General features: G+C 30.4%; 1 protein-coding gene across 1 annotated transcript in view; it reads right to left on the reverse strand.

Moving 5' to 3' along the window:
• LOC129222094 (cell adhesion molecule Dscam2-like) overlaps window positions 1–26,249 on the reverse strand; it is a 100,914-nt gene that overhangs the window by 29,012 nt on the left and 45,653 nt on the right. Inside the window, exons 10-16 of the mRNA XM_054856530.1 lie at window positions 25,516–25,663; window positions 24,607–24,755; window positions 18,482–18,613; window positions 15,460–15,621; window positions 14,690–14,760; window positions 12,929–13,166; window positions 934–1,032 (exon numbers count right to left, since the gene is read on the reverse strand). Of these exons, the coding sequence (XP_054712505.1) occupies window positions 934–1,032; window positions 12,929–13,166; window positions 14,690–14,760; window positions 15,460–15,621; window positions 18,482–18,613; window positions 24,607–24,755; window positions 25,516–25,663 (999 nt within the window). The remainder of the gene's footprint in view (window positions 1–933; window positions 1,033–12,928; window positions 13,167–14,689; window positions 14,761–15,459; window positions 15,622–18,481; window positions 18,614–24,606; window positions 24,756–25,515; window positions 25,664–26,249) is intronic.

Raw genomic sequence — 26,249 nt, forward strand, 5'->3', positions numbered from 1 at the left:
CACGATTGAAAACGCAGGAGCATCATATTTCAACAAAAAACTCGTTATAATGAAGCATATACTTATATACCAATTATATTCAAGGGTTTATAACCTATACTGTGAGAGTTTTAATTGTACAGTTAATATCATTAAAAAAATTTTTTTTTTCCGAATTATATGACTCTGCTCACTGTCAAATTTTGAAGTTGCATAGCATGTTCTAATCACTGGTTCAACAAGAAGAAACCGTATAAGACTAAACACAAAGAATATTTTATTTTGTAAAGTTTATTCTTGCATAGTGCGTTTAAGCTTCATACAGAATATGATGATGAATTTAAAAATTATTCTAAACTTTAGTTTTTAGTTAAAGAAAAATATTTTGTTTTTATTTTCCTAACAGACATTATATAACACTAAATTTTTGGCCAACTACTTAATAATAAACGTATTTAAAAATAAATAATAAAATAAATAATTATTAACTATGTAATAATAATTAACAATAAATTTAGAAATTGGTTACAGTGAAATAATAGCTATAAATCTTTACATCTCTGTTAACATTTATAATAAGCTTACACTAATATTTATATTGCGGACAGTATATTGGAAATGTTCATATGTGCCCCTACATGTTGTGTTCACTAGTGCCTCGTCATCTACCTTAGAACTTATTTTCAAAAATAAATAATTTTTTAGTTCAATTACAAATTTTAAACATTGGCATAAATATACATGAATTCAAAAAATCAGTAATCCAACGTCATAAAGCACAAAAATTACAAAATATTGCAGACACGTATTTTGGTGTTACAAGGAACACCTTTTTCAATGCAAAGAAGTGTGAGCTTCTGGATGAAAAGTCATCCGAGAAAAGTCATCCGATCCTTTTCTCGGAACACACATTTCAAATTTTAAAGTCAATCGGGAAAGAGATGAATATATTACCTGAAACAGGTGCATCTGGTGTTATATTTATTTCCCACGCTACTTTTATCGTCTTGGAAGTAGTGTAGTAGGATTTTATAGCTGGCGTTCCTGGGCTGTCTGTACATAAAATAATTCTTATGTTACATGCGAAATGTGTTATATATATATATATATATATATATATATATATATATATATATATATATATATATATATATATATATATATATATATATATATATATATATATATATGGTTATTAAGGGTGTGCAAAAAATGATAAAAAATTCTACCCAAAACTAAGCGAGCCTCCATTTCCGTGTTTCAATATAGACGTTCCAGCATCTAATCACTATTATCTTAAACAGCTGAGATTAAAAATAATGTCAACTAGAAATTTTCAACATTTAACATTAGAAATATGAAACGGGTCATTTCGACCTCAAGCGAACTTCTAATTTCTCTGCTAATTTATCTTCTGTATTTTCCAAAAAGCACAACCCTTTCTTCACATTTCCTAAATGATCGTGGTGTTTAATAACACAAAGTTTTTAAATATAATGATTTTTTTAGCCCAAACTAAAGTGTCATACCAAAAGTCTGGTCGGGTGTCATTTTGACCCTTTTCAGAAAAAAAGAAACAAATACATTTACTGATGCTGAAACATAACAGAATCTTAAAAATACCTCTTAGAAAAAGCATTGCCAGAACTTGAAGCATTTATATTGTTTTTGTATATAAATGAAAGCATTAGTCGCTAGTTTATGAAATGCAAATGAAACAGCTCTGGTTATTTTAAGGGTTTTTATTTTCTTTTAAATGCTTCAACATAGATAGTTAAAAGCTCTACATCCTTTAAATAAACTGCATTTTTTCCGAAATATTTTGAATTTTACCTAGTTTTTTCAAATATACAACATCATGAAGGGAGTTATGCAAATTTCTGCTCAGGGTCAAAATGACCGCATATCGTCATAATTCCAGAGTTAAAGCTGGTTGCCAGAAACAGATTATGTCTATCACTAGCATATAAAAAACTGATGAAGAAGATTCGTAATCTGATTATTAATTGAAGAAGCCAAGAGTAGGGTAATAATGCCGGCTCTGCCCCAAGAGGCGGCTCTGCGGCTATGAGCCGCCTCCCAATCCCTCCGCCTCCCTGATGCCGCCTCCACCGCCTCCCAATCCCTGCGCCTCCCCCAGCCGTTCCTTCCCTCGCCGCGTGAGTTGAGTTGTCCGTGAAAGATTACGAGGTTTCTGGTTGTCATGACAACCAGAGTTTTGGGATGGCAACACTTCGTAGAAGTTTTCGGATGGCAACACTTGTTTTTCGTAAACTTTTACGAGTTTTGGGATGGCAACACTCAACGTAGAAGTTTCGGATGTGAATATTTTTACGCGAACTTTGAAGATTTTATTTTTGCAATGCTCCTGGCGCCATCTATTGAGAGGTTGATTTTTTATTTCCGAACTTTGAATATTTCTGCGAATTTAATTATTTTTATTTTTACAGAATGTCGCGGCCGGGAATCGAACACCCAAACTTTGAGTTAGCAAAAACGTATGCTAACCACTATGCTATATTTTCCATTACTCTTTCAGTCTTAATGTGAATCTGTACCATGACAACGAATATTACAATTAAATTAATTTTAAAACCATCAGTTAATTTACTCTTTAGTACTAATCATGGCATATCATTAACTGAATTTCAGCTCATAATTGAAACTATCGTCATTATTATTATTTTTCATAATAACAAAGTTTTCACTTAAGAAAAGATTTATTTAAATACAACCCATTCCAGATTTTAGATTTATTTCAATGCTTTGTGGGCTTGAAATATATTTTAAACTTTGATTTTCTTTTTCATGCATTTCAAACTTTATCATTTTTATTTTTCTAACTTGTTAAATTTTCTTAACTAATTTCTTTTTTCTTTGTCAAATTTACAAATAATTTTTCTAACTTGTAAAAATTTCGAAGAAATAATTTTTTTAACTATTTTTTTTTTTTTTTTACTTTCATACAACAAAATATTTTTTCTTATTTGTTAAATTTTCTAAGAAATAATTAACTTAAATATTCTTTCATACATTTTGAACTTAAACGTTTTTTCCTGTCATTTAGCACTTTGATTATTTTTTTTTCACTATTTTAGCGTTTTTCAATTATTTTCAGTCTTTAACTATTTTCTTAGCTTTTTAGTCTTTAACTAATTTCAAGCATTTCAGACTTAAATTATTTTTTCGTGATTTCGATTTTTTTTTAGTATATTTTAGAGTTTGATCATTTTCTCGCTTGTTTTTACTTTATCGTTTTTTTCCCGATATTTTTAAACTTAGAAATGTTTCGCAATTAGTGACAGGAATCGAAACCTCAAATTTTTCGAAACATTATCAGGTCTACAATTTTCATCCAACTAATTTAATTTAAAAACTTGCAATCAATTTACTCTTAGTAGTAATTAACACTTATCATTAATAAATTTTCACGATTTTAAAAAATCAACTTATTTAATTTTTTTCCAGTAAGCAAATTTCGCACTCAAGTTACATTTCATCACTTTATATGCTTTTCAAGAGTTTCATTTAATTTATCACATTTTATTTAATCAACTCTATTAATTATTTTTTGATTAGTATTTAACTTAGTCATTTTATCGCATAGTGTTTTACTTTATTATTATTATTATTTTTTTTTCATACAAGCACTCTTGTTAGAATAAAACAAAATTTTCAACCTTCATGAATTAGAATCACTTTGACTATTTCATTTTCCCAATAATATTTTACTTTAACAACTAATTTCTTTAACAAAATCGATATCATTTATTTTAGTCTTTATCCTTTTCGAACGATACATTCAAATGGACAGCTATACGTTAAATTAAGAAACTTAATCTAAATTTTGACAAATTAAGTTATAGCTAAATACTGACTAAAATTAAGTACAAAAGACTAACCTTTTTGGGGTGAAATCCCTCAAGTACCAGCTATCGCGAAGTTATTTAAAAACAGTGAATGAAATTGTAATAAGTGGATTGTTAATTATAACTCAATCTCACAAATTACAACTACACGCATGTTTTATTTGAAATCGCTGCATACGGCTGTTTGCCCATCGTCGATTTGCAGAAGGCATGCCGTGAAATCGCAAATCAACGCGGCTGTTGAAAAAAACTACCGTAATCCCAAAGAACTTCGCATCGTCCACACACACCGATGCGAATTGAGAAAATGACTTTATCAATATTGCTATCTACCCCTTTACCGATAACAGATAACAAACCCCACGTGCGAGTATTATTCACCACCTGGCCTACGTCTTTCAAGTGATGTCACTGTTTCTGACCAATTAAAATTAGTTCACGTTTCTCAAATATCAAGCACATAGATCGACAATAGCCTGATGTCAGGTTTTCCAAACAAAATTTTAGATTTTAATTCGTAGTTTCGAATTAATTTCTTTTTCATTTCCAACTTATATAAAAAATTTCCAGCTTGTAAGAATATTTCTTTCAAAAACAGATTTTTGATTCAAAACAGTATTTTTTCAAACTTGTAATATTTTTCTACTTAGAAAATGAAATCAAAAATTTTTGTTTTCTTTAATCATATAAAATGTTTTTAAGAAATAATTTCTCAAACTTGTAATATTTTTCCACTAATTAAAAAAAAATCAATTTTTTTTTCAATCATATAAAAATGAATTTTTAATCTTACAACAATAAATTTTTCCGCAAAAATATTTTTTTTCAAAACAAAATAATAATAATAATAATCGTTTTGTAACATTATTTTTTTTCTCTTCAATCTTTTTTTTTTTTTTTCAAAAATTTTCAAACTTACAAAATAAAATTTTTTCAACTGAATCTTCAAACGAAATGATTCAATTAAATTTAAAACTCAATATCACTTTACTCTTAGTATTAATAACCAATAGCACTTAACCATTTACTCTTTGCACTCTAAGTATTAATTAACACACACGCATTACAAATAATAATAATAATGTTTAAGATACTTACAAATCATCTACTCAAGCTTTCAAATATCCATCTAGCATGTTATTGTTCATTCGTGTGAGGGAACTTGTAATAAAACTTTACTTATCAACCGAAATTATAAGCGAAAATATCGCATTTTTTAGCACTTAATATAATCCTACAATTAACAAATTGGTTTTAACTTTGAATTTAAGAAAAATAAAAACTATTACACACTTAGTAACATATCTATCGATGTATATTATTTCATGACAAATCACAAATAGGTGAGGATCTTTTATCGATCATGTGACCAACTAAGTTAAGAAAGAGCGTTCTTATCTCATATGAGAATTTATAAGTCTTTAATATTTCTCTTTAATGTAAGTGTATTGATACGTACGAGTTTGTGTATGTGAATATAACTGTGTATTGTTTTCAAACCATTGTCATGTTTAAGCTTTACGGTTCTAATTTTGACTTTCCACTTAGCATTATTTGAAGTCCTTCGCATGTATTAAACTATAGAAATATCACAAAAATTATATTTTCATTCAGTCTTAATTACAAAACCATACAATAAGATGAAGACAACACCGATAGTATAAAGATTACTTACAAGAAAGTGCATATAAAAAATATATGTAAGAGTGATTTCAAAGTATAATCCATCAACCATATTCAACAACTCAATAAAAACACAAGTCTCTTTTAAAATGATAAACACAATTTATTCACACACACAGTAAAAGACAATTAAATAAACTTACATCTTTAAGTAAAACTCTTCAAAACTTTCAAGCATATTTTTAACATCGATTGCATCAAATAAATCAGACACATGACATTTTAAACATGGACTATCAACATTCAAAGTAACGAAGTCACGAGTCAAGTTTTCCCAATTAACATTAAAAAGAGCCTGTTCGAAAAAAGTGTCGAACTTTCGACCCCTTGTTAATGATTCACATTCATGCACTCTCATGTAAAAAAATGAATCCATTTTTACAATCCACACATTCTTTTTAGAAAGGTAGGTTATGTTGCATATGAGCTCATCAAATAGTCACTTACGTAGAGAATCAGCCAGTTTACCAACTTCTTGTGATGTATATGTGCTGATTTTATCACATCGACAATCACAGGGATATTTTTTCTCAATTTCCGAAAGGATGTACTCTTTTAGAGTATAAGTCATAAGTTTGTCTTTGACACTACGTGAGATACAAGGGGACGGTAGCAGGTTTTCACATCACATCGGATGCCGATGACGTTTTTGCATCTCATGCAAATTGACATGATCAATTACACGTGATTGACCATGTCATGCGCGAGATGCGAAAACGTCATCGGCATTCGATGTGATGTGAAAACCTGCTACCATCTTAAAATTACTCGTAGTAGGTCAGGATGAAGTTGGAAGTCAAAGTGTTGGCATTTTCTAAAAATCTGAATACTGAGGAAAACAACTCAACTCTGCTCAAAAGTTCGTGTGATATTCTATGACGTCAGTAGCAAGAGACTTATGTACACTTCTCATTGGTTAAAGTGAATATTCATTGGTTTATAGTAGATGTTTGGAGAATCATTTTCAGGGTGATTCTGAGCTTTGAAAGAGATCGTGAAATTTTATTCTATGTACTTAGGATTTTTCTTCACCAGCTAGTGTTAAAACCTAGTTTGATTTATTTTTTAAGTTCACAGGAAGTTGTTTTAGTATTGTGACTCCTAATCCTATGAGAGTTAAGAATGACTAACGCTGGTGAAAATCATTCTGAAACTTTGAAGCCTGAAGATGAACAGATGGGATGCAACGAACATGAAAATGAACATTGAGGCTTCTCCACAGCCTGATGATATGATACACTTGGGTGATTGTATTTTCACTTTAGGTGAATACTTTTCGGAAACGTACACGCGTGCATATTAGAAGATATACGTGTGGGAAAGATGGTATTCTTCGACCAACTATGGATGGTATTTCCTTAGAACCAGATGTGTGGAGATCACTTATTTCAAGCCTACGTAAAAATATAAATCAAAAATTAATCGAAGACCGTGATTTCGCTTTTGTTATAAAAAAGGAGAGTCGAGTGCGAATGGTAACATCTGTGTTAGTGTGCAAAGATTGTTCAAACTGAAACGAGAAGTGTTATAGTTGATGCCTGATAGAGTTCTACTTTTGGAAAGCCAGATTGACAAATTGTTTTACGCGTCCCCTTGTATCTCACGTAGTGTCAAAGACAAACTTATGACTTATACTCTAAAAGAGTACATCCTTTCGGAAATTGAGAAAAAATATCCCTGTGATTGTCGATGTGATAAAATCAGCACATATACATCACAAGAAGTTGGTAAACTGGCTGATTCTCTACGTAAGTGACTATTTGATGAGCTCATATGCAACATAACCTACCTTTCTAAAAAGAATGTGTGGATTGTAAAAATGGATTCATTTTTTTACATGAGAGTGCATGAATGTGAATCATTAACAAGGGGTCGAAAGTTCGACACTTTTTTCGAACAGGCTCTTTTTAATGTTAATTGGGAAAACTTGACTCGTGACTTCGTTACTTTGAATGTTGATAGTCCATGTTTAAAATGTCATGTGTCTGATTTATTTGATGCAATCGATGTTAAAAATATGCTTGAAAGTTTTGAAGAGTTTTACTTAAAGATGTAAGTTTATTTAATTGTCTTTTACTGTGTGTGTGAATAAATTGTGTTTATCATTTTAAAAGAGACTTGTGTTTTTATTGAGTTGTTGAATATGGTTGATGGATTATACTTTGAAATCACTCTTACATATATTTTTTATATGCACTTTCTTGTAAGTAATCTTTATACTATCGGTGTTGTCTTCATCTTATTGTATGGTTTTGTAATTAAGACTGAATGAAAATATAATTTTTGTGATATTTCTATAGTTTAATACATGCGAAGGACTTCAAATAATGCTAAGTGGAAAGTCAAAATTAGAACCGTAAAGCTTAAACATGACAATGGTTTGAAAACAATACACAGTTATATTCACATACACAAACTCGTACGTATCAATACACTTACATTAAAGAGAAATATTAAAGACTTATAAATTCTCATATGAGATAAGAACGCTCTTTCTTAACTTAGTTGGTCACATGATCGATAAAAGATCCTCAGCTATTTGTGATTTGTCATGAAATAATATACATCGATAGATATGTTACTAAGTGTGTAATAGTTTTTATTTTTCTTAAATTCAAAGTTAAAACCAATTTGTTAATTGTAGGATTATATTAAGTGCTAAAAAATGCGATATTTTCGCTTATAATTTCGGTTGATAAGTAAAGTTTTATTACAAGTTCCCTCACACGAATGAACAATAACATGCTAGATGGATATTTGAAAGCTTGAGTGGATGATTTGTAAGTATCTTAAACATTATTATTATTATTTGTAATGCGTGTGTGTTAATTAATACTTAGAGTGCAAAGAGTAAATGGTTAAGTGCTATTGGTTATTAATACTAAGAGTAAAGTGATATTGAGTTTTAAATTTAATTAAATCATTTCGTTTGAAGATTCAGTTAAAAAAATTTTATTTTGTAAGTTTGAAAATTTTTGAAAAAAAAAAAAAAAAAGATTGAAGAGAAAAAAAAATAATGTTACAAAAGTATTATTATTATTATTATTTTGTTTTGAAAAAAATATTTTTGCGGAAAAATTTATTGTTGTAAGATTAAAAATTTATTTTTATATGATTGAAAAAAAAATTGATTTTTTTTAATTAGTGGAAAAATATTACAAGTTTGAGAAATTATTTCTTAAAAACATTTTATATGATTAAAGAAAACAAAAATTTTTGATTTCATTTTCTAAGTAGAAAAATATTACAAGTTTGAAAAAATACTGTTTTGAATCAAAAATCTGTTTTTGAAAGAAATATTCTTACAAGCTGGAAATTTTTTATATAAGTTGGAAATGAAAAAGAAATTAATTCGAAACTACGAATTAAAATCTAAAATTTTGTTTGGAAAACCTGACATCAGGCTATTGTCGATCTATGGTGCTTGATATTTGAGAAACGTGAACTAATTTTAATTGGTCAGAAACAGTGACATCACTTGAAAGACGTAGGCCAGGTGGTGAATAATACTCGCACGTGGGGTTTGTTATCAGTTATCGGTAAAGGGGTAGATAGCAATATTGATAAAGTCATTTTCTCAATTCGCATCGGTGTGTGTGGACGATGCGAAGTTCTTTGGGATTACGGTAGTTTTTTTCAACAGACGCGTTGATTTGCGATTTCACGGCATGCCTTCTGCAAATCGACGATGGGCAAACAGCCGTATGCAGCGATTTCAAATAAAACATGCGTGTCGTTGTAATTTGTGAGATTGAGTTATAATTAACAATCCACTTATTACAATTTCATTCACTGTTTTTAAATAACTTCGCGATAGCTGGTACTTGAGGGATTTCACCCCAAAAAGGTTAGTCTTTTGTACTTAATTTTAGTCAGTATTTAGCTATAACTTAATTTGTCAAAATTTAGATTAAGTTTCTTAATTTAACGTATAGCTGTCCATTTGAATGTATCGTTCGAAAAGGATAAAGACTAAAATAAATGATATCGATTTTGTTAAAGAAATTAGTTGTTAAAGTAAAATATTATTGGGAAAATGAAATAGTCAAAGTGATTCTAATTCATGAAGGTTGAAAATTTTGTTTTATTCTAACAAGAGTGCTTGTATGAAAAAAAAATAATAATAATAATAAAGTAAAACACTATGCGATAAAATGACTAAGTTAAATACTAATCAAAAAATAATTAATAGAGTTGATTAAATAAAATGTGATAAATTAAATGAAACTCTTGAAAAGCATATAAAGTGATGAAATGTAACTTGAGTGCGAAATTTGCTTACTGGAAAAAAATTAAATAAGTTGATTTTTTAAAATCGTGAAAATTTATTAATGATAAGTGTTAATTACTACTAAGAGTAAATTGATTGCAAGTTTTTAAAATAAATTAGTTGGATGAAAATTGTAGACCTGATAATGTTTCGAAAAATTTGTGGGTTCGATTCCTGTTACTAATTGTGAAAAATTTCTAAGTTTAAAAATAACGGGAAAAAAAACGATAAAGTAAAAACAAGCAAGAAAATGATTAAGTTAAATACTAAGCGATAAAATGACTAAGTTTAATACTAATCAAAATTAATTAAATAAAATGTGATAAATTCAATAAAACTCTTGAAAAGCATATGTAGTGATAAAATGTAACTTGAGTGCGAAATTTGCTTACTGGAAAAAATTAAATAAGTTGATTTTTAAAATCCATGAAAATTTCTTAATGATAAGTGTTTATTAATGCTAAGAGTAAATTGATTCCAAGTTTTGAAATGAATTTCAGTAGAAGTTATTTTTCGGTAAGTCTATTTTTAAAATTTGCTGACATGAAGTTTTGATACTCGACTTATAATTTTAACATTTCTCGGGTTCTTCATTGATGTTTAACTTTTTTATGTGATGTGTTTTATTTTACCGTAGGTAAAAATAATTAAATAAAAGTGAAATTTATAAATTGTAATGAAAATTCTGTTAATGAAATTAGTTGGTTGTAAACTAATATTTTGGAAAAGCTGTAATGAATGATAAATAGTAAAACGCAGTAAGTAAAATAGTAAAGAATGGTAAAGTAAAATAAAATAGTCAGAGGGGATTTAATTCATGAAAGTTGAAAATTTTATTTTATTCCATCAAGAGTGTTTGCATGAAAAAAAATAATAAAGAAAGGAAAATATGATTAACTTAAATATCGATGATAAAAAATAATTATTAGAGTTAATTAAATGAAATGCGATAAATTAAATGAAACTCATGAAAAGCATATGTAGTGATAAAATATAACTTGAGTGGGAAATTTGGTTACAGTAAAAAATTATTTAAGAAGATAATTTTTAAAATTCATGAAAATATTTGATAGTGATAAGTGTTAATTAATACGAAGAGTAAATTGATTGTAGATTTTGGAAAATTAAATAGATAAATGTATAAAAATAATAACGTATGTGATAATGTAAAATAATAATAACGAAAAAGAATCAAAGACGATTAAATGAATCTAAATCGTAAATGAGTTGCTATTTTAGTAAACTCAAACTAGAGTGAAATGCATTTTAGTAGGAACATGTTAATATTTCTTGTGCTAAGAAAAATAAATAACTTTTAAGCATAATTTTGTAACTGGAATAAATGTATGATAAAATGATTAAGTTAAGTATTAATGAAAAAGTATTTATTAGAGTTAATTAAATGGTACGTGATAAATTCAATGAAACTCTTGAAACGTATATGCAGTGTTGGAATGTAACTTGAGTGCGAAATTTGCTTACTGGAAAAAAATAATTAAGTTGATTTTTTAAAATCCGTGAAAATTTGTTAATGATAAGTGTTAATTACTACTAAGAGTAAATTGATTGCAAGTTTTTAAATTAAATTAGTTGGATGAAAATTGTAGACCTGATAATGTTTCGAAAAATTTGAGGTTTCGATTCCTGTCACTAATTGCGAAAAATTTCTAAGTTTAAAAATATCGGGAAAAAAACGATAAAGTAAAAACAAGCGAGAAAATGATCAAACTCTAAAATATACTAAAAAAAAATCGAAATCACGAAAAAATAATTTAAGTGTGAAATGCTTGAAATTAGTTAAAGACTAAAAAGCTAAGAAAATAGTTGAAGACTGAAAATAATTGAAAAACGCTAAAATAGTGAAAAAAAAAATAATCAAAGTGCTAAATGACAGGAAAAAACGTTAAAGTTCAAAATGTATGAAAGAATATTTAAGTTAATTATTTCTTAGAAAATTTAACAAATAAGAAAAAAATATTTTGTTGTATGAAAGTAAAAAAAAAAAAAAAAAAAAATTAGTTAAGAAAATTATTTCTTCGAAATTTTTACAAGTTAGAAAAATTATTTGTAAATTTGACAAAGAAAAAAGAAATTAGTTAAGAAAATTTAACAAGTTAGAAAAAATAAAAATGATAAGGTTTGAAATGCATGAAAAAGAAAATCAAAGTTTAAAATATATTTCAAGCCCACAAAGCATTGAAATAAATCTAAAATCTGGAATGGGTTGTATTTAAATAAATCTTTACTTAAGTGAAAACTTTGTTATTATGAAAAATAATAATAATGACGATAGTTTCAATTATGAGCTGAAATTCAGTTAATGATATGCCATGATTAGTACTAAAGAGTAAATTAACTGATGGTTTTAAAATTAATTTAATTGTAATTTTCGTTGTCATGGTACAGATTCACATTAAGACTGAAAGAGTAATGGAAAATATAGCATAGTGGTTAGCATACGTTTTTGCTAACTCAAAGTTTGGGTGTTCGATTCCCGGCCGCGACATTCTGTAAAAATAAAAATAATTAAATTCGCAGAAATATTCAAAGTTCGGAAATAAAAAATCAACCTCTCAATAGATGGCGCTAGGAGCATTGCAAAAATAAAATCTTCAAAGTTCGCGTAAAAATATTCACATCCGAAACTTCTACGTTGAGTGTTGCCATCCCAAAACTCGTAAAAGGTTACGAAAAACAAGTGTTGCCATCCGAAAACTTCTACGAAGTGTTGCCATCCCAAAACTCTGGTTGTCATGACAACCAGAAACCTCGTAATCTTTCACGGACAACTCAACTCACGCGGCGAGGGAAGGAACGGCTGGGGGAGGCGCAGGGATTGGGAGGCGGTGGGGGCGGCATCAGGGAGGCGGAGGGATTGGGAGGCGGCTCATAGCCGCAGAGCCGCCTCTTGGGGCAGAACCGGCATTATTACCCTACTGCCAAGTCGCAGCACCTTTAAGCAATGCAAAAACTACTAATGTCTACTATTGTAAAAAAAAATACTCCTTTAATCGTTTTCAAAAAAAGAATAGAAAGAAAGAAAAGAAGAAGCACTAAAAATGAAACTCACATAAAAACATACATTATTATACATAATAATGATTAAGTATAGGAAAATTATAATTACCGAATTCCATTGTTCGAACTTCCACTTCCTCCGAAGGTGGCCCAGGTCCTCTGCTGTTAAATGGCTGAACAACGATGCTGTAATCAGTATATCTATTTAAATTTTGTATTTCAAAGTGCTGAAAAAATTCTTGAGAGGAAGGCACAGATTTGAAAGTATATTGTTCGGTTCCACCCCGCACTTTGTATCCTACATAAAATCCATCGACATTTCCGGCACCATCGCTGCTTTTTGGAGACTGGAAAAAAATGTATATTGATTCAATCGTCAAAACAGCATATTTAATTTGAATAACATTTAGTTCAATAACCTTAGTAAATCAGAATATATATCTAGTGGTTTTAAAACTTCCCAGCAGTCGCTTAAGTCAGTTTAAGGCAAATAGTTGTTAAGAGTCAACATAGAAATGCAGTTATCAGCTGACTTCTGCTCCTTCAGTCAGAGCTATAGACAGATAGTAGTCGAGCTAATTTTGGGTAAAGGAATCGGAGTCTAATGTCGAAAGCTTAAATTTCCAAGAGTCGGAGTCGGCCTTTTTCGCTCCAATTCCACAACTCCTCCAGTCCTTTAAAATTCGGAGTCGGATGGCATTTGCATTAAAGGATTAGGAGTGAAAGATTCTAAAATTTTGGAAGCCGGTGATTTTTCCCGTCGACTCCAGCCGGCTTTCTAGGACCTTAAAATCGAATTCCTATCACAAATATAGAAGAAAGTAAAGCCTATATAACCTACGAAGTAAAATCGAATAAAAAACTATAGTTATAATTAGTTAGAAACATATTATTAAATGACACCTATTCGATAAGAAGAAAAAAAAAAACATAATTTTTATTATGTTTGAAGGGGATGAGAAGCAAAATCTAAACCAGCATTGTTCAATAGATAGATTGAGATGACAAACCGTGGTGATGCTTGAAAGGGGCAAGTCCCAAATCCCTTTTAATAATTCAGGTGAATAATTCAATGTAGAGTTTAACACCATAGCCAACTTATTGCAACAGTTTTAAGATATCAATTTCATTGAGAGAAATTCGAACCTTGACCTTCATGTCGTAGTCAGACTTATCTGACCACTGGACAAGGCAGGAGGCCGTTTAGATATTCATGAGAAGGATTGGCTTCCTAAGTATCTAAACCTCAACTCAGAAGAGTATTTCTGGGAAGTTCAGGGAGAGAAACATCAACTCGCTTACCACCTTACACAGTCATCAAAGAACTGAAAGCCGCGTTGTTGAACAATTCTGACAAATTCCCGCAGTGATTGCTTAAGTGCCTTATTTCCCATATGAAAAACACCAAGTTTCTTATTCATAATATCTTATCCTACTTCTATTACCAAACTTTTTTTTTCATTTATGCAAATATTTTCTTGTCAACTAAAGTGTCACACACAATAATGCGAGTACATTATATCTGTTGCAAGTTTTATTAGTATATTTTTTAATTATCATGTATTGTAGTCAGAACATTTTTCAAGCTAATAACATATAAATTCAAACGCACATACCATTCCAATGTTCTTTTTTCTCAAATCTCATTTGTGTCCCATTTGGATATATCCAATGAATATTTTCACATTCTTTTACGTAATTATTCATGTTTAGTGGATAAAAAGGAACTTAAAAAACATTAAACATTCGAACAAAAGCGTAATCTAAGAAAAAAACATATTTTTGCTTTTGCGATATCTTCAAATGATGCTTTTGTTATGCAACAGAAAATTGTAGGAAAAATCTAAAGAAAAAATTTTTGTATTCCTACCTGCCAGCTGACATTGACAGCTCTGGATGATGTTGGAACTGCTTTTACAGATAACGGTGCATCTCTAGGGGCTATTTAAAAGAAACTTTAATCAATATTAAGGACATTAATTTACTTGAAAAGAAAGAATAAAAATTCTCGAATAAAGCTACGTTTTATCTTTTTTTGTTTCTTTCATATTTATTATAATTCCATTTTTATCATTTACTATACTCTCAAAGTACTGCATTACTGATTTATTTTCTATTTTGGTAGCAGGGACGATATTAAACAAATACGAAATTAAAATAACACATTCATTGATATGATTGATAGTCAGCTTGTTTGTTCTTAGACAGGAAGATAATCTTATTTTACAGTCTAGATTACATATGAAATTCATTTATTAAAATGGATTATGAATTTTTAAACTAACGTTAAAGTTACAATTTATTTTAACAGTAATATATAAGTAGAGCAAATGTATTAACTAATTCAGAAACAAGTTTTAAGTGGTTGACTTTGGATGTCCCGTACGTGATGTGCACGAATAAATTAAATTTTAAATAACGAAATTGTTTAATAAAAATATATTTGTGTCAGGAGGGTCACGTGACGGCAGAAAAGTCCTATTAAACTAAATCTATGAAACTCGTCTTTAAAGCATGTGTCTTTTTAAACTTCAAGCGCATTTTCTTTAACAAATATCCTAAGCTTATATTTCTTACTCGTTTTTAAAACAAAGTTATACATAGTTGAGCATGAAATAGCAGAAAAATCTTTATACCTACGTTCTTCCAGAGTTGTAACAGCTACTTCTGCTCCATACTGGCTCTCACCAAGGGAATTCTCACATTTAACTCGAAAAAAATATCGAGTTTTTGGCCTTAAACTTCTAATAGTTAATGTTGTCTCTTCGTACGTGATAGTTAAAGGTCCTCCTACTGCCTGACCTTTAATTATAAGTGGAACAGGTAAATACCATGTGTTAAACATAAACAATAACTTTTAATTTCATTGATAAAATTGCAAACACTTAATAACTTTGTTCATATTTAAATCACGTCCTTCTTGCTTAGTTACGGTAAAAGCACCAGTTGTTAAATCCCTTGCATACATTAAAGTAGAGGGCGCGTTGGCAGTGTGCGTCAAGTAGGTGCGCACACGTGCCCCTATGTCATAAAAACTGATTTTGATTATTTTTGCCAGGTTAGTTGTTAGTTTTTGTTGGTTGTTGTCAGTTCTGTTAATGGTTAGGGCGGTGTTTTCAGTTTCTTTAGTTCATAGTATGATTTTATATTTACACGTTTTTAATAAATGTATTGTATTGTACGAATTGAGTTTATTGCCTATTGAAATACAGTCCACATAACCTACACAAGAGCATCGTACACCAGTAGACAGTTGGATTGTGGATTTTGACAAAAATAAAATTTTTCGTACTTAGTACGATATGAAAAACATAACCAAAACTAATTACATGCTTTCCTGATTGTAATCTACTTAATTTTTTCGGTAATAACGACATTTCATTGAAACGTGGTAAGCCAGTTTTAATGACGACACATGTTCTATTAACCGGCCATGGTAGAGACATGCAATATTCTTACATATATATAAATCCAGTAGTCGGCGGTTCCAATTTTTTTAGGATGTAAACATAGATATAATGTTGAGAAATACAGCTATGCGTTTCCATTATAGTCCAATCTTGACAAATTTAATCAACTTTCTGCAAAAGGAAAGTAATAAAAAGTAGTCGCAATTACAATAAAATCCCTCCACAACGAATACCAGTCCAACGAATTTTCCATTTCAACGAAATTAATTTTTAAACCCAATTTAATTGCAGTTACATCGATTGGATTCGTCACATTGCAAGGAAGGTTACATCGAACACAATTTGTGGTACCTTAAAGTTCATTGTAACCGGAGTTCATGGTATTTATATTTATTAGTTAATGAAAATTATGAAGATTTGTTTCGAACTTTACAGAAAACATTTGAATTTAAAGAAGTTATCAGAACATTTGGAAATTGTAACTGGCAACTGTTTTGCCAAATGATTCCATACAGTTTATATTTTAACCTTATGAATATCGCTAGATTTTCAAGAATGACAGTTCTATAATTATTATTCTATCTTTAACAAGACATACTAGTAAATACTACTCTATTTCTATCTCTAATGTATGATCACTACCTTTTAGTTTACATTATTCATTTTTTGAACAAATGAGGAAAAAACGCTATTTTCCCCCCCTTTACTTCTACTGGTATACCCGTAAGACAATTAAAAGGAAAAATAAATAAATTATATTGGGATGTTAAGATTGCAGGAGCCTACCATGACTTTAAATGTTTATTTTTCAAGCTGTTTTTTTTAACGCGTGTAATAAAATAATACAAAAATATTTAAAAGTTTACTGTATTGTAAGCGTTCAGAGTTCAAATTTAGACAACGTCTGAGAAAAAAGAATGTTTAGGGTTAACCTTTCACAAATCATGTCCTTATCATGTTCATTTCTTCAATTTGTTTATTGACTATATTTGTTAATGTTCCAAAATGAGTACTGAAAAATATGAAATCCCTATTTTTTAAAATAATTGAAAGCCAATTGATGCAATGCTATTGATTTTCAATTGAAATGTTTGTATTACTAGATTGTTTTGAATAAATATTCTCAATTTCGCTCATCAAAAAGTATTACCTTACAGAAATAAACTGAAGAATGAGAAAACATTAAAAGCGGAAAATATGTAAGTTCTTCGAACAAAATATCGCAATATATCTCTAAAATGGCTTCGGGTTTATTTTTTGCGTGTATCTCTCATAACACGACGGATTCGATACGAAATAAAGCTTTTAGAAGCCTAGAGGCATTTCTTCCATTTATTTAATGCAAAACAAGATCAAAATAAGAAGCTGAGGAAGTTGAGAAAGTATAATGGAGTCAGAAATATTCATGCTCCGATTCTTTTAAATGACTTACATATTTTGAAGGAGAAGAGGAAGGGATGATTTACGGCAAAATTTACATTCTTGTATCATTAGCATATATTTGTAATGCAATTTTTGTCGCGAAAGCATATTTAATATGATAGAGATGAAGATCTTAGAGCAAAAGAATGGACCTTTGAAATGAACCGTACTTGATTATGCAAGAAGATCATTTTAATAATTCATGTTGTTTGAAAATGTAGCGTAATTATAATAGAGACTTTTAAATTAGTTCTAGAAAATTTATACAGTGTACATAAGAAAACAAATTAAGGGGTCTAGAAACAAATTAAAGGTGCTTTCATCTGAAAAAAATTCACCCCCTGTTTTGCTTTCATACATTTTTTTTTTTTGCTCGAAGAAAATACTACTAAGTTAATGGGCTAGGTTTTTGTTTTCTTTGTCTTATTATAATTGAGGCAGTGAGAAGCAAAGAGGTGTAAGTGCCAAAATTAAAAATTTGTTGACAACCATTACAAATGGCAGGTAAACCTCTCCTCTTTCTTAGGGCAAAATGTAGTACTAGTAGCCCTGGAAATAGCTGTTATACAAGATGATTTAGTAATTTTTTTTAATGAAAGCCTTCCTATGACCGCTACTTTAAGAGCGTTTTGCTCAAAACATGAAAATATACATTTACATCCCTTTGCTTCTCACTGCCCCAAATATGAATGTGATTGAAAATATTTTCAATTGATCGGTTGTTTACACTTCAACTTGATAAAAATTCAATCAATATGTTTTGAGTTAACAATTAAAATTGTTCAGCATAAGAACATTGTTAATTCTTCTCTTTCAGAGAAAATGTGTACCTTCTAAATCCCTCCAAGCGGCTGTGTACTTAAGAATTGGTAAATTGCCATCAAATGGTCTATTCCATGTCAATCGGACGGATCGGCTGCCAACATCATGTATTTCCAAATTCTGGGGAGCGTCGGGAACATCTGGAAGATTTTAAAAAATATATTTGTTTAAATCCATTATCTTTAGGTCAACTAGGCTAAACAAGGGAGGAGTTTCATTCCTCCAAAAGGCTAACAATGTTTATGGAAATATTAAATATTGCTGCCAAAAGAATTACTATTAATAATTAGATATACTCTATTAGTATTATCGGTTAGCCATAAGGGAACGTCGCTTGCATTTTAAGCTCAAGTTTCATAGTTTTAACCCGGCTCATGTCGGTTGGTTTTTTTTTCTTCTATATCTAATATATAGAAGAAATTATAGGATTCGTGCAAATTTTCGAATTTCAATTTTGGACGAGTTCGAACGTCCATGTCGACCATTTTTGGAAAATGTTTGTCCGTTCGTATGTGTGTCACCGGTTTTTTGTGGCCGCTCTGCACCAAAAACTACCGCATGAAATCAAACGAAATTTGGTACACATATTTGGTACACATGTCCTTATGCGAACTTGTGCCCATTGGTTTTTGGTGCAAAATTCCTTCAAAAGAGGTTGAGCAATGGAACATTTCTTAAGTTATGCGTGCCTTCTATTCTCCAGGAAGTAACTGGTGGAATGAAACAAAATTTGGTTCATATGTGTCCCCTACATGTACAGATACTGATTCAATTTTGGTGTTAATAGTTCCGCTGGGGGCTGAGCTATAGAACGTCTTTTGTCGTCACTTGTGACTGCTTTATCTCAAGAAATAATGAACGGAATCAAACAAAAATTTATCAACAAGTAGCCCTTAGGGGGTACAAGAGCTGATGTTATTTTGACGTCAATAGCTAAAAATGGGTGATACATTCGTTCTTCTTTTCTCATTGCGAGTGCTTTATCTCAAGAAGTAATGCTACGTTCTGAATGAAATTTGGAATAAATGTGAACCTACATGTAAAGAGGCGTTGGTTCAATTTTTGTGCGAATCACAACAAGAGAGGCTGATTTTTATTTTATTTTTATTTATTTATTTATTTTTTTATATTTTTATTTATTTATTTATTTTTTTATTTTTATTTATTTATTTTTTTTTTTTTTGTGCGAGTAAAAATAGTTTTATTAATTTAACAGTAAGAAAGATAAATCTTAACAGACTGCCCTCTCTGTATTTCACATGACTTTAATTGTTGGGAAATAATCGGAAATATTTTCTCAATGATTTAAAATTTTCAAATGTTGCCATCTTATGTTTGTTAACAAATAAAATATCTAATTAATTCAAGCTAGGCTTTTAAAATAACTTTCAAGTTTCACTCTTTGATTTACTTTTGCGATAGTTCGGAAATTGAGACGGTCGTCAAGTTTTTGTGTGCGTTTTTTTTTTTTTTTTTGCTGTTAAAGATGAAAGATATAGAAGAAAGTTTCGTGATAGCCACAACATACATTCGAACCCGCTTAATAGAATAGCCATGTTGCCACGAACAAAATATTCTAATAAGCGGCATATTCCATTAACCGGGATCAAAATAACACATTACATAGGTTTGGTGTATTGAAAATATAATATATATTAAGCAGCATATTCTTTTAACAGATATTCTAATTAGCGGACTCGGTAGTTATTATTGCAGAAAATTTTCTGCGATCATGTCGTATGATTATGTAGCATGTTTAAAAACAATCGAATGTTTATTATAACAGCATAGGCGTCGGAACCGGGGGAGCTGAGGGAGCTTAAGCTCCCCCTGTAATATTTCAGACCGGCCCAGCTCCCCCGGAAAATTCTTGCACTACTATTTTTTGCCGAACATTGTTTACCTCAAACTTGATTTCAAAAATGTGATCTGCCTTTTTTGGGAATTTCGGGTAAGCAGACGGAGAGGTCAGTGCACTTGAATTCACCTTCACCTTTTTTTTCACTGTTTAAACACTCTTGATTGCCGAAATGCCGGAAAGTGGACTCTATACTCCGCGGGCAGCGAAAATCAGTACCAGTCAGAGGCGTAGCGTAACAAACATTTTTTTTGGGGGGGGGGGCACCAGAGCTGTCACCAAGAAGGGTTTTACTACCAATCCCCCCCAGTTTTTCAGAAATGGCGTCACCAATTTCATATTAGTGATGAAAAAAAAAAAAAAAAGCAGAAAGGAAACCTTTGCGATCTTAAGAACATGTAATAGAAATAATAAGTGAACAAATAGAATTAAAGTGTGAAAAAGAGTTTTTTTCTGCAAAATTTGAAAGCAAATGCAATCTCTGAACATTATTTAGGATCATCCAAGCAAGGTGATGATTTACCTCTGAGGAGCGCTGAAGCGAACGTTTCGAACATTTTTTAACGAAAAGAAAGTATTCAGTGTTTAGTACAAATCTATGACAAGCGTTAATCAAGTAAAAAATGAATACGTAAATAAACATAACTTCATAGGGGCTGCTGGCATTTTTAAATTTCTTCTTTTCTTTTCTTTTTCTCTTTGTTTTTCTTTTCGTAAAAATATCATCAGGAAAATAGTGATTAAGTAGAGAAAAATATATGTGCCACCAAAATACATTTTAATTAGAGAAAAAGTTGAAACAGAGTAAGGCGAGATTTAAAAACGTCATGACTAGTCACACCACTGCTAGTGTGCTATTTCTAAGTGTTTAAATACAAAAGGCGAAATTAAACAAAAATTTTATAGCGATGTTTTGGAGACATGACATTTAAAACAAAAGAAAGTGTAAAAACTAAGATAACTCTGAACTACCATATAAGTCCAAGATGTTGAAAGTTTTTTTTTTTTTTTTTTGACGGGGGCCGCAAACTCTTGTATTTCAAACAAATAAAAATATGAGGCTGGAAATTGAAACTTTCATTCTGGAAAAACCAAACCACTCAAATAATTTTGGAAATGAATAGCAGCTGAGAGCGAAGACACATTGGCTTGGTTGGATAAAGCAGCATGCTAATGACGGAAAGGGTGGGAGTTCAAATCTGGAACGAAAAATATCGTTTTAATGGGTTTCTATTGTTTTTCAGCAGAATGTTAATCCAAGTTTATACTAATATGCAAAATTCTAAGCAGTATATCTGTTGTTGTTAAAATCAGGAAATAAAACATTGATTTTAAGTGGGTAAATAGCAGTTTGACTTTGCAGAAGGATAAATTTCAATTTATTTTGCTGCTTTACTACGCATTGCTTTGGTCTATAGCATCTCGAGGTTGCATTGAAATCAGAAAATTCTTCCTTTGAACTCGAATGCTTCGTGTGAGTCAACTAGTCATCTAAAATTGCGTTTCTGGAATTTCACTATCGAAAAATTGCAGAAGACGGATCCCGAACCTCTCCTCCCAGTAACATAGCCAACTATCATCTAAAACTGCGTTTTGACAACTAACTTCGAAAATTTTATTAATGAGCTTCCGCTCCCCTCCCCCTCCGCCAATATAATTTAAAATAATCTTAAATTTCGTTTAAGGCCTTACCTTTCAAATAATTACTGAGGTAAAACATCCGAAAACTCACCTCTAACATCATTAAAAGTCAAATAAAATTGTTTTTGGAGCTCCAATTTTGATAAATTTCCAGTCTTCATAACAATATCAAAGATGGCACACAGCTGCGTTTCTTAGACTGTTCATTTTCGACAAATTTCTGGAAGGGGATTTCTCCTCTAATTAACATCTCCGAATAATGTCTAAAACTGCGTTTTCAGAACAACAATTTTGAAAAAAATTTCAGGAAGAACCCTAAAATACCAACCTCCTTAACGTAATCAGAGGAAAAATATAAAATTTTTAAAGTTTCAATTTCGAAAAAATGCCGAGGAAAATGCTCCCAGGCCTTTTTTCCACCCTAGCATTAGCAAAGATCATCTAGAATACATTTTTAAGACCACACAAATTAGAAAAAAAATCCTATTTTTGATTTTTGGGCTAATTTATTTATAATTCTGGGACAAAAGATTGTCTAGCTAGCTGGGGGTGATGAGTCAGTTTGGCATTTAAATATGAATAACATGGATGCTCCAGACATAACTAAAAATGATTGCTGAGGTTGTTTGTACTTATTCAAAAAATTTCAACTTTCCAAAAACTTATCTCATTTTAAGTTATCTGAACCCTCAGATTATACTCTACAAAGTTACAGTTATTCTTGTTTTTTTGCTTTCTAAATTACAATTTTATCGTCACTTACAGATATATTTTCATGACAAAATTGTTACTTTTCATCTACTATTGCAGATAAAAACCCCCCGACAATATTATTATATTAATATTTTATAGTTTCTATCAAAGACTTTTACAAAAACTTATCTGAACAATATAATATATAACGAACACTTTATTTTAACACATTTCCAACGTTCTATTTCTCCGCCCTCCTGTTTCATCTATACGCCTTTTTCTAGTTCTTGGAAAATAAGAAATTCTTCTAAATGCTACGTTGTCGAAGCCTCCCCTTTCCTCCAAAATTATTACAAAGCACCTCAAATTTTGTTTTCAAGGCTCCGATTCCCTGAAAATTACCGGAAGAGTCCCTGAATACCTTGCCCTCCAAAACGTGGGAGATTATGTAATGTTCCGTTTTTGGGACTTCAATTTAAAACACAATGCTGGGCCCTTAATGCTAACAAATATGATCCACAGTCGTGTGCTTTAGCGACTATAATTTCGAAAAAATTAACGAGAAGGAACCTCTGAACCTTTTCTGATAACATCATTGAAAAACGCTCTATAGTAGGACTTCAAGTTTAAAAATTTCCAAAGTAGAGCCCTGGTACAGCCTTTTCCTCTGACATCATTGAAGGTTGTCTACAATTACGTTTTCAAGACTTCAAAATCGAAATATTGGGCGGGAGATGTAAATCGATTCGAAAAATCGATCGAGGACAATCCTTCGAGTCATATTTTCACTAAAGTCAACAAATATGGTATACAATCGCGTTTTTAAGACATTAATTTCGAAAATTTTTCAGGGAAGGTATTCAAACCTTTTCTCCCCCTGACATTACCAAAGATCGCCTAAAAACTCGTTTTTAGAACAAGAATTCTGAAAATTTTCCGGGGGAGGATCCCCGAAACTCCTCTATTTCTACGTGCTCATCTTCGAGTGCTGACTGACCTTATTTCAAAACCAGAAGTTTTATCACCTCATTCTCTCTACAAACAATTTGATACAAGATAAAAAAAAAGAGATGGAAGCTTCGAAGTTAATTTCAAATGTAGAAGAAAAATTTTAAAGTCACACCCCCCATCAATTATTTTAAGGGGCCACTGCTTCTGCCCCTTACATACCTGACACTTCTCATAATATGTCCCAGCTCCCTCTACTTCTACAAAGTTCCTGCGCCTCTGTATAACAGGACGATCTCGTGTCAACGGAATTTTTAACGTAAGAATATAGGTACCGCCATTTGGTGGGAAACTGGACATCAAATAGAGCTAAAGGAGTAATGGTATCCGCCGAGAGTAGTGCCACACAAAATAATGTTTGCAAGTTTCTAGGAAAGCACCGAAAATTTCACATAGTAAAGATCCGTTAACTACTTCTAGTTCACATCTTCAAATGCAATTTGTAGGAAAAATATATTTTAATATTTTAGAATGAAGAAATATTCGCTTCAAATTTCCACTTCAAGAATTTTCGCAGTTTAAAATATTTATACGGTTAGTTTACCCGCGCTGTAAACCTAATATTTTCCATTTTACTTTCCTAAAAAATAAATTTGAAAGGCAAACTTAACGTCAATACAAAAATACTTTAAAAAGTAATACATAGTAGACATTTTTATCCAGGCAAAATTTGAAATTGATTGAAAAAAGGAAAAAAAATCATGTTTTCAATTTTTATGCAAAGTGCGCTGCAAACTATTAATATAAAGATCGAATTGCTGTATACCGACTGAACAAACTTCATTTAAGTTCCTCTCTGCGCTTAAATCGGAGAAGATTGGAAACTCTAAACTGCTACTGTCACTGAATACGCTTTGATGCATTAGCCAATGCATCATGGAGACATAAAAGATACAACTCTTTTGGCCTTTAGAAAATTTCGTATCTGTTTACCTTGGACGGTTAATTGAAAATTCATGGAATCTTCTCCAAAATCGTTGACTGCTGTGCAGGTAAAGGAAGCAGAATCTTCTCTTTCGGTCTTTTCGATAATCAATTTCACTCCACCACCCTCCCTTAGGTCCTCTGAGCTCTGGCTGTACCTGATAAAATGAAGAAAAAAGGACTTCGGAAAATGAGTATAATCTATCAGACATGATAAATATTTCGATCGCCATCGTAGAAAAAAAAGAGGATATTAAATGCCAGGAAAAGAATAAATCTTTTGTTTATGGTAATTAACTAAGGATTTTCCTTGATTAAAAACGCAATTTTGTTTGGATAGAAATAAATAATAGGTAGCAATAAATTAATCTTTCAAAATTAATTTGCCTGGCAAAAAAATAAGCAGTATACGTTTTATCTCTTATGAAGAACTATACATAGTTAAGTATTTTTCAAAACGGAAGAATTTAATGCATGTACTAGGAATAATTACATAATTTCATGAGACATAGGATAAGGACATAAGAGCCATGACATTGTCAAAGCCTAAAAATGTATGTATTTACATATATTTAAAATGAACTAGTTACTTTTCCCATCTGAGAAAATAGTAACGTTACGTTAATTTTCTCTGTTCATTGTTATAGGTTTTACTAATGCAATGGAAGTACAGAAAAAAATATGTCTCTCTTTTGCTTTTAAAATTATACAATAAGTCTAAAAGTACCTAAAACAATTAATTAAGAATACTAACAGAACAAAAAACAAAAACACAATTAACGCAATGTCTAATGTAAACAAATAAAAATGAAATATTTCTTAAACTTAAGCAGTTATAAAGCAATGAAACATTACTGCATACGTAAGTTTACGACATGCAGTAAAACAAAGTTATATCTTGCCAAGGAGAGATCTTACCTTGGTTTTAAGACAGGATCAATAAGTACACCGTTTTTCCTCCAAGAAAAATTAATGGGTAAATCTCCGTGAGCAATGCAGTGTAAAACTATTTTCTCCCCTCTTCTTGATGTCTGAACTGAAAACTTTGTGTCAAACTTTGGAGCACCTAATTATAAATTAATTCCAGCATTAATTAAAAATTTCCAAACACAAAAACCTTTTGAAACCTTCAATAAATGATGAGCACTTTTTAAAATATCTTCAAAATTTAAAATACTTTAGTGTTTTCAGATATTTTTATAACAAACTACAAACTTTGATTTCCATTTTTTCTTTTAAGTCACTGTTGAAAATACTTCGTTATTTATTGGTTTTGTTTAGGTTTTTATATATTTAATATTTCTTTCAGAATTTACTCTAATTAGGGAATATGATTAATATTACTATTACATGCATTTATAGCAGTATATAAAAATAATATTTTTTTTTTAGATTTCATATATATTTTGTATTTAAAACATCGAGTTAAGTCTTATGGTCTTAGTGAAGATGCTTGCATTTGTTTGAAATTGAATTAATTTGATCTCTAAATGTCTGTTGTGACATACAGACATTGTTGTGACATACTGCCTTGTCTGTTGTGACATACCACCTCTTTAATAATGTGTTTAACCCAGAGTTTCAGGTCCTCTATCAGTAGTATCAAATGTTCAATAAATAAATAAATAAAAGGTAGCAGCAAAAACCTTTTT

The sequence above is a fragment of the Uloborus diversus genome, chromosome 5 (assembly GCF_026930045.1).
Source record: "Uloborus diversus isolate 005 chromosome 5, Udiv.v.3.1, whole genome shotgun sequence".
NCBI classification, from domain to species: domain Eukaryota; kingdom Metazoa; phylum Arthropoda; class Arachnida; order Araneae; family Uloboridae; genus Uloborus; species Uloborus diversus.